Source organism: Cebus imitator, unplaced genomic scaffold, assembly GCF_001604975.1.
Source record: "Cebus imitator isolate Cc_AM_T3 unplaced genomic scaffold, Cebus_imitator-1.0 Scaffold92, whole genome shotgun sequence".
Classification (NCBI taxonomy): Eukaryota; Metazoa; Chordata; class Mammalia; order Primates; family Cebidae; genus Cebus; species Cebus imitator.
Window position 1 is genome coordinate 4,574,577 of NW_016107407.1, and position 10,000 is coordinate 4,584,576.

Here is a 10,000-nt window from a genome sequence, read left to right on the forward strand (position 1 = left end):
CCGTTACTTTCATTTGAGACACAGTTTCACTCAGTCTCCCAGGCTGGAGTGTCGTGGTATGATCTTACTCACTGCAACCTCTGCCTCCTGGCTTCAGGCAATTCTCGTGCCTTAGCCTCCCAAGTAGCTGGGATTATAAGCGCACACCACCATGCCCAGCTAATTTCTATATTACTAGTAGAGACAGGGTTTCACCATTTGGCCAGGCTGATCTTGAACTCCTGAACTCAAGTGATCTGCCTGCCTTGACCTCCCAAAATGCTGGGATTACAGGCATAAGCCACCACACCTGGCCTACGCTTATTTTTAAATTAAATAGGAAATTCTAAATGAAGATAATAGAAGTCTAATTTAGTAAAGTACATGACCTTTAACACTAACTTTTATAGTCTGTTTCAACTACTCAGAATCTTTTTTACTTTCCTTCCCACTCTTAACTATTTTGCGTATTTGCGTAACCAAATGTGTAACCTGAGTGCAGTCCAGTATTAGGAAGCCTCCTGAGTTAGGTGTGTTGAGTGCTTGGTCCTCTGGATGCCATGCAGCAGGACGACGCAGTGGTAAGGAACTGGGAAAGATCATATGTGTATGTGGAATTTTGGGGGTGAGGTTTTACTACTTAAGGATAAATTGTATATTTTGAATAATCTTCAGTTAATAGGTGATTTGGACAGTTTCCAAAAACAGTTTTCTAATTTTTTTTTAACTCACAAAAGCACCTTGGAAAGTTGAGTGTTCAGTGACTCAGTATTCATTTGCATATGTTGTGAGTTTGGTGGATATCAAATAGCAGAATTAATACCTTTTTTATAATTCTTAAGGACTCTTATGTAAGAGTCCTTATATAATTCAGAAAGACTGGAAACAGAAAGTGATTTTTAAGCTACAATTTTATATTCAAGAGGTGAATTCCTAATTTCCAATAAAATTTTTACCAGCATTCTACTTCATTTTCCTAAGCTCTCATATCTGCAGTAAAGATTTGGTTTATTTTCATAAACGAATAGGAGATATGTGGTTAGAATGATATGTTCCAAGTCTTAGTATCTGTAACTTAGTGTAATTTAGTTTGTAACATAAAATATTAATCTTATTGTAGAAAAAGAACTCTAGATTTGAGCACTGAATATTTTGTAAGATTTTGTGACCTTGACTTAATTCAAATGTGTTCCAAAATTCAGAATTTTTTTTACTATAGAAAGTGGATTATCACATAACATCTGTAGCAGAGTCTGGAGTAGCACCTGTAGTAAAATACATTACTAGTTCTACAGTCATATAATAAAGCGCAAGCATATTCACACTCAGAGGAATATTTAACTACAAATCTCATGTTCAGTCATTCACAGCCAGATGAAGTCAGGTGTGGTCATAGTTTGCCAACAATTGAATTACAACAAACTTTGGTGTTCAAATTAGATTTCTAGATTGCTGATAAAGGCTCATGAATCTTGTCAACTCAGTCTCACTAATTAGGAAATCATACTTTAATAACTACCTGAAGAATAATTTTACTTTGTATTTCTTTAAAGTTGCCTTTTGTTTTATATTGAAATAGTGTTCAGCCTGTGTACTAAAATAAAATTCTATTTCAGGGTTTTTTTAAATAAGGCATTTGAGGTTACTTTTGGTTTTGTTATTAAAAACAAAGTATATATTTGAGTGCCAGGTGCTGTGGTTCATGCCTGTAATCACAACACTTTGGGAAGCCGAGGCAGGTGGATCACTTAAGGTCAGGAGTTCAAGACCAGCCTGGCCAACATGGTGAAACCCCTTCTCTTACTAAAAATACAAAAATTAGTCTGGCATCGTGGCAGGTGCCTGTAATCCCAGCTACTTGAGAGGCTGAGGCAGGAGAATCACTTGAACCTGGGAGGCCTGGCTGGCAGAGCAAGACTCTGTCTCAAAAAAAAAAAAAAAAAAATGTGCATTTTGGTAATCTAAACTCTGTCTTTCATGGCCAAATGTTTCTTTAGCACCCATCACTTTCCCCTCAGCCACACTCCTTTGATCGTCTCAGTTGATCACCTTTAGCTACAAGACTGCAACACACAGAGCAGCAGTCTGAACTGTAGGCTGTTCCAGCTGCTGGTGCACTGTGCCATGGCTTCCCTGTAGTACAGGTGGACTCAGAGAGTCTTAGTCCGGGCACAGTGTCTCATGCCTGTAATCCCAGCACTTTGGGAGGCCGAAGCAGGTGGATCCCTTAAGCCCAAGGAGTTCAAGACCAGCCTGAGAAACGTGGTGAAACCCCCGTCTCCACAAAAAATACAAAAATTAGCCAGGCATGGTGACACTCACCTGTAGTCCCAGCTAGAACTGATTGGGAGGCTGATGTGAGAGGATCAGTTGAGCCCAGGAGGTCGAGGCTGCAGTGAGCCGAGATCACAGCACCGCACTCCAGCTTAGGCAGCAGAATGAGACCCTGTCTCAAAAGAATTTCTGCCCCAGAGAATTGGTTACTTAGAAGCTACCAAAACAAAGGTAGTTTCTACTTCTGCCTAAGTATTTCTAGTGAAGGCAAATTCAGTAACTTTCTAGATCAAGTTATTTGAGGATCTTGGTTAGAAAGTTTGTCTATGTATTATTGAACCAAAAACTGCCTTCTTAAATTTAAACCTGCAGGTCCCTGTTTTGCTCATGGAAGCATACCAAATGAGTCTGCCCTTGCTCCAGCATCATAATGGCCTTCATGCAGTTGAATTCCTGTTGTGCTTCCTTTCCTAGTCCCATTCCTGGTTAAATATTTGGAGCTTTTAATCCTGTCCCATACGTGACTCTCCTCCCCACATAGACCCTTGTTTGTCATGTATACAGCCATTTTAAGCACTTGATTCATACTGTTGGCACATCAGAAGTTAGATTTCTTGCAAATACTAAATCTAAGACAAAATTTTTGTCTATTTCTTTTTCAATTTAAAATCTCATTGCTTTGGAGTACTCTTTTCCTTCCACTACTACATCTGTGTGACCTCAGAAGTTTCTTCATCTCTAGATGAGGTTGTAGGAAGATATCCTACAACCTCCAAGGGTCCTTCCTGACCTCAAAATTTTTTGGTTTGTGAAAGGGTTCTGACTCTAGATTTGGTCATCTGTCAACAGCAACCATCTTGCCTGCCTTTGTGTGAATTACAAACTTGATTCACACACCGTATCAGGTGGTAGACATACAACCTAAAAATTTCCTGCCTTGATAATCTCGATCATTCACAGACATTTAGGGAGGGTAAGAATGGCCATTTTTGTCTTATTTCCATTTAGCATTTGGTTAAACTTTCAAGTTATAATGGTATCATGACCTGAGGTTGTCTCAGGATAAAGACCTGGGGACTTTTCTTGATAAATAATATATAAAACCCAGTTCAGATTTCATTTGCCCATATTTACTACCTTTGTCCAAGTTTTCTTACTCATTCACCCTGCCTTCTTTAGGAATTGAATTTTATTTCTCAGAAGAAATAGAAAACCTGGCTGAGCATTAGGCTCACGCCTGTAATCCCAGCACTTTGGGAGGCTGAGGCAGGCATATCACAAGGTCAGGACCAGCCTGGCCAACATGGTAAAACCCCTTCTCTACTAAAAATGCAAAAAAAAATTATTAGCTAGGTGTGGTGGCAAGCGCCTATAATCCCAGCTACTTGGGAGGCTAAGGCAGGAGAATCACTTGAACCTGGGAAGGCAAAGGTTGCAGTGAGCTGTGATCGCGTCACTGTACTCCAGCCTGAGCAACAAGAGCGAGACTCCGTCTCAAAAAAAAAAAAAAAAAAATGAAATTCACAAGACCTTCAAAGACCCAGAATTAAGATGTTAAATAAGGCAAAAATATTTGGAGTTTATTCATATTGATTTCTAATTAGTTATTGATAAATTTTTAATTAAACACAAACATCAGCAAAGTTATACAAAAGAATACTTTCTCATATATGGACTTTCATACATAGGCATTCAGTGAATGCTAAATTATTGTTTTCCTATATATGTGATGACCTTCCAAAAATGATTTGTTTGCTTTTAAATTTACTGAGCATTCCCTACTAGAAAAATCAAGGTTTAGGCAACACACTAAAACTTAGGAAATTAAACTGTAAATCTCAAAAACATATTGGCAAAAGTATCTAGTGAATTAAGAATCCTTACATTTAAATAATTGCTTTTTGTGGATTTTTTTAAACATAAACTATGAAATTGTTTTAGGGCAGCATTGACTTTTTTTAGATTTTCTTCGAGTTCCGATACAACACATTTCTGTTTATACGGAAATGATCATGTTGGCAGTTATTTTATATCCATATTTAGGGAGCATTCTATTGTCATTAAAAATATTTTCTGTAGATTGCAGATTTGTGAATTATGAACATAGTTGGAAATGGAGTTTGTCAAAGGACAGGCATCAACTAAACAGATTTTAACACAGAAAATAAGAAAACCAATAGAATTTTTCCAACAAGAAGTTACTTTTTCCCCTTGTAGCCCAAGAACTTAGTTCTACTCAAGTGTAAGAGCCTGTGTAGATCCTAATAATTTAGGAAGTTTTCTTGAATATTACTATTTCACAACTTTCTGATCCATTCAAACTATGGCAGAATTTGTACCTAAACATTTTCTAGGTGTACCAACCAGAAACTCTATCCTGGAGGATGAAGAAAGATTCTTCATGAGTTATATAGGTGAAAATTATATAACTTGAAATGATATTCTAACTAAATTACCAAGCTACAGTTAAACAGCAACAAATTAGGTGACAGTATTTTGAAAACACTAAACTTTATATTGAGGAAATGTGCATGATTTGTAGATTTCCCTGGTAACCAGGGATGCATGATAAACCTTTTTTTGTTTTAAAATAATCCTTACTCAAACAAACATCACAGGCTTCTTAAAGAAGCCTTTAAAGTCAGAGGTATTGTGATTGTATGTGCTTTTTTTTTATTGGCAAAAAAGAGAAAAAGGTTTCCTTTTAAAAAACTGCACACATTTTTTGGGGGGTAATAAATGAACATTTTTTTGTTTGTTTTTTTTAGAACTGAGCTCTCCATAGACAAACATAAGTAGCATAACACAGTGTCTTTCCTCAGACATCATTCTGTACAGTAAATCAGCATAAACAACTCCGTTCTTATTGACTGGATTTTTTCCAGGTGGGTTAATTGGGTGGGGAAAAGTAATTAACCTTAACATTGGAGCCTCTTTTCTTCCTGTTAAACTTAAAGGATGAGTTCTCAAAAAAAAAAAAAAAAAAAAGAAAAGAAAAAAAAAAAGGGCAGTAAACCAACCAACAACTGTGATCTTTCATATAGAGGAAACTTTTTAATGACTATAATTAGAAACTGTGTAGAACAATTAGTATTTATACACAGAGCTGTTAGGGATCACCTGAATGCATTGGGAAGATATGGATTAAATAGAAACCAAATGGTAATTACCAGATTTCCTCTCAAGTTCAGTGCAAAGTTGAATTCCAAATCTATGGATTTTAAAGGCTATTACCTTTCTACACTGTCTAGAACAAGTGTCATAGCTTAAAAAAATAATGGTGTTGAAACTTGGGAAGTGAGCAGTTCTCTTTCCTATGTTTAATTCAGGAAGTTTAATTTTTTTTCTTTAAATTCAAGCTACTCTTGTTAAATGTGGTAGCAAAAATGCTGAAATTTTCATTTGGAAGTGATCTTTAGCAGGATCAGGAACCTTTGTCAGATGCTTCAATTTTGCACAAATTTCTTTTAATGCAGAATTTTCATTTTAGTATTGTAAGACATATATGATATCTGGGCATTTTTATAAAGTGTTTCTTTATTTTATGTTCAGCATTTACAGCCGAACAATACCAGCAACATCAACAGCAACTGGCACTCATGCAGAAACAGCAGCTTGCACAAATTCAGCAACAGCAAGCAAATACTAATTCTTCCACCAACACATCACAGGTGAGGGATTTGTCTGTCTTATGATTATCCCTCATTGTTTCCCACCAGAGTTCATCTCTAATTACCAACTGTTGTCATAGAACCTTGCATCTAACCAGCAGAAAAGTGGCTTTCGCCTGAATATACAGGGTTTAGAAAGAACGCTACAGGTGAGTATGGAAGCTGTTGCCTCTGCTCCCTATTTTAAAAAGTAAAACTAAAGCCCTTAGTTAAATGAGATGAAGATACTGTCTTCCCATCTGACCTGTAGTCTGTTAATGTACCTCTTGAATATAACCCCACCCAGTTCATTCTCTTGGGCATGTTAATTATTACTAAGACTTTTAAAATTATGCAAAAATAATCTCTCTTACTGTTGAAAAAGATAACTTTTAAACCTAAAGCATGATAAACGTTTGCCATTTAAACACATGTGGGGGCATAAAGCCTGAGATTTGAGTCTGTATGCATCTTGCAGGAAAAATTCATTTTTAAAAAGTTGAGGGGCCTATCAATTTCTAGGTTAAATTATGTGATATTTTGTTACTTCCATTTCTAAAGGGATAGTTATCTTATCCCAAAGGTGCCTTTCATTGTGTGTGTATACATATGTGCGTGTGTATAAATTAGGTGAAGGAAGTTTGCATGTTCATTTATTCATTATATATATTTGCAAATCACTGAAATGGTTTTTGTTTTTGTTTTTGTTTTGTTTTGTTTTTTTCTTTTGATATGGAGTCTTGCTCCAGCACCAGGCTGGAGTGCAGTGGCTCGGTATGGGCTCACTGCAACCTCCACCTCCTGGATTCAAGTGATTCTCTTGCCTCCGCCTCCCGAGTAGCTGGGACTAAAGGCATGCACCAGCACGCCTGGCTAATTTTTGTATTTTTAGTACAGACAGTGTTTCAGCTTGTTGGTCAGGATGGTCTCAATCCCCTAACCTCGTGATCCACCCACCTCGGCCTCCCAGAGTGCTGGGATTACAGGCATGAGCCACCACACCTGGCCTGAAATGTTTACTAGCATATTTCTTGTCCAACATTTTGTGTTGGAGTTTTTCTGTTTCCACATTATAGAAGGCTTATTTTGGTAATTGACTTTTACATGTTATATATTGTCACATATGAAGCTAAATTTATAACTTAGATTACTTTTCATTTTTCAAATACATGACTATCAAAAGATATAATTACTGTTGCATCTCAAGGTACTAAAAAAGAAAGAGATTTCAGTGGTTTGCCATTTTTATTTATTATATTCAAGCTTATTTTGGTATACCTGTGTAGCTTTGATACTGATTTGATACTAAGTGACACTGATTAGATTTCTTTTATATTTTCTTTTTAGGGTTTTGTTTCTAAGACTTTGGATTCTGCTAGTGCTCAGTTTGCTGCTTCTGCTTTGGTGACATCAGAACAACTGATGGGATTCAAGATGAAGGATGATGTGGTGCTTGGAATCGGGGTGAATGGCGTCCTTCCAGCCTCAGGTAAGAATAAAGACATTTAAATTGTTTGGGTTATATTTATAATATATATCTATAATATAAACAGCAAACTTGCATGTTGTTTAGATGTTTCTTTCTTTCTCTCTCTAGGAGTATACAAGGGCTTACACCTCAGTAGTACTACACCAACAGCACTTGTACATACAAGTCCATCAACGGCAGGTTCAGCTTTGTTACAGCCTTCAAATATTACACAGACTTCAAGTTCCCACAGTGCACTGAGTCATCAAGTAACTGCTGCCAATTCTGCAACAACTCAGGTTCTGATTGGGAGCAACATTCGATTAACTGTACCTTCATCAGTTGCCACTGTAAACTCTATTGCCCCAATAAATGCACGACATATACCTAGGACTTTAAGTGCTGTTCCATCATCTGCCTTAAAGCTGGCTGCCGCAGCAAACTGTCAAGTTTCCAAGGTCCCATCTTCATCCTCTGTAGATTCAGTTCCAAGGTGAGTACTTGTTTTAGCCTAACATACCTGGAATAGGAGATCTAACTTCAGTCCTCCAGCATAGTTCTTTACCTATTTCTTTGTGTTTCCTGTTCTTTTCCTTTTATACATTAAAAATGTATAGTTGAGAATTGATTATTTATTCAAGAACTAAACAGTTCTTGAATACTTAATTCAATATTGAGTATTTGAACTGGTATAGTAAATGCTGCATATATGATTTGGGACGTCCCTTTCTTACTATAACAATAGCTTATGGCCAGGGGCAGTGGCTCACGCCTGTAATCCCAGCACTTTGGGAGGCATAGGTGGGTGGATCACCTAAGGTCGGGAGTTTCAGACCAGCCTGATCAACGTGGTAAAACCCCATCTCTACTAAAAATACAAAATTAGCCAGGCGTGGTGGTGCATGCCTGTAATCCCAGGCTGAGGCATGAGAATCACTTGAACCTGGGAGGCAGAGGTTGCAATGAGCCAAGATCGCACCACTGCATTCCAGCATGGCCAATAAGAGCTAAACTCTGTCTCAGAAAAAAAAAAGCTTATAATGCTCTCTTATGTCTTCCATCTTTGGATAAAAGGAGTTCTCTTTAGAAGGTTTCTTTTATTATTTTTCTCCATGGCCCTTCATGTAAACAGGTAGAATTGATAGAACCCCCCGCCCCATCACCAGTATGCTAAGTTTTTTTTTTGTTTTGTTTTTTTTTTTGAGACAGAGTCTCACTCTGTCACCCAGGCTGGAGTGGCTGTGGCACCTCAGCTCACCGCAGCCTCTGCCTCCTGGGTTCAAACGATTCTCCCGACTCAGCCTCCAGAGTAGCTAGGATTACAGTCACCCACCATCATGCCTGGCTAATTTTTGTATTTTTGTAGAGACGAGCTTTTACCATGTTGGCCAGGCTGCTCTTGACCTCCTGACCTCATGATCCGACAGTCTTGGCCTCCCAAAATGCTGGGATTATAGCATGTGCCAGTATGCCTGGCTGGGGAATATCTTTTTTTTTTTTAATGCAAAATACATTAACCTCCCCCCTCCCCAAAATAATATTTAAGTCTTTTCACTGATGGGAACATATATGTATATATACATACACATATACATACACATATATAGATAATCAAAACACTTTACCTTTCACTCAGCAACTATTCAAGACAGAAACCATGTCAGGCAAGCAGCCTCCTACAGAGTTCGTACTGCGCATTTCTCCTCGGTGGCCAAAGCAACTAAACCAGAAGTGAGCCTCAAGATGGCTTCAGGAAGCCATGCCTGGGACTACCACCAGGCAGGCACTAGTTTCCCTGCCCCCCACTTCCTCAGCCACAACCCTGCCAGACATGGGGTCAGCCCGGTTCTCCTGAGCTGAGCAGGCCAAAGCAGGGAGCCCGTGAGTGGACCGGGCCTAGCCAGCGTGACCCGACAGCACCCCAGCCGCAGGGTCAACCCCAGAAGCAGCAGGCGGGCTTGATCGCAGATGCCGGGCCGCCCTCGTGCAAGCCTTGAAGAAGGCTGCCACCCATGACATTTACCAGAACGAAAGCGGTAGCCAGGAGAAGCCCTCGCAGGTGCTGGGGGATCCAGGCGTGTGAGCTGAGTCCTAACCTCACACCACTCCCTCGGGAGGATAATCTCCAGCAGCCATAGGCTGGGGTCACCTAGCAACAGGCTTTTTTTTTGAGACAGAGTCTCACTCTGTTGCCCAGGCTGGAGTGCCGTGGAGCGATCTTGGCTCACTTCAACCTCTGCCTCCTGGGTTCACGTGATTCTCCTGTCTCAGCCTCCAGAGTAGCTGGGACTACAGACACCAGGCCCAGCTAATTTTTGTATTTTTAGTAGACACGAAGTTTCACAATGTTGGCCATGCTTGTCTCAAACTCCTGACCTCAGGTGATCCACCTTCCTCGGCCTCCCAAATTGCTGGGATTACAGGCATGAGCCACCTTGCCCGGCCTTAAGCCATTCTTATTAATGTAAAGACTTAACAGTATTCATGCCAGGTCAACTCGTCGATCAAACCATTATTTTCTGTGCTAACTTGCCTTGTTGGATTTCGGTAGACAGTTGAGAATTTTGCTTATGCTCTATTATGTTGTAGAATTAATAGTGATTAAAATCCTGCTGTCTGCAAGGTACTG

At 39.1% G+C, this 10,000-nt stretch overlaps 1 protein-coding gene across 5 annotated transcripts in view; it reads left to right on the plus strand.

The window, feature by feature from the left end:
- Positions 1-10,000, plus strand: part of EPC1 (enhancer of polycomb homolog 1) — a 104,694-nt gene that overhangs the window by 92,095 nt on the left and 2,599 nt on the right. For 3 of the 5 annotated variants that reach the window (XM_017535394.2, XM_017535392.2, XM_037740927.1), the window contains exons 11-14: positions 5,806-5,924; positions 6,005-6,073; positions 7,251-7,392; positions 7,501-7,864. In XM_017535394.2, coding sequence (XP_017390883.1) covers positions 5,806-5,924; positions 6,005-6,073; positions 7,251-7,392; positions 7,501-7,864 — 694 coding nt within the window. The remainder of the gene's footprint in view (positions 1-5,805; positions 5,925-6,004; positions 6,074-7,250; positions 7,393-7,500; positions 7,865-10,000) is intronic. The other 2 variants (XM_017535395.2, XM_017535393.2) reach the window with 1 other exon arrangement.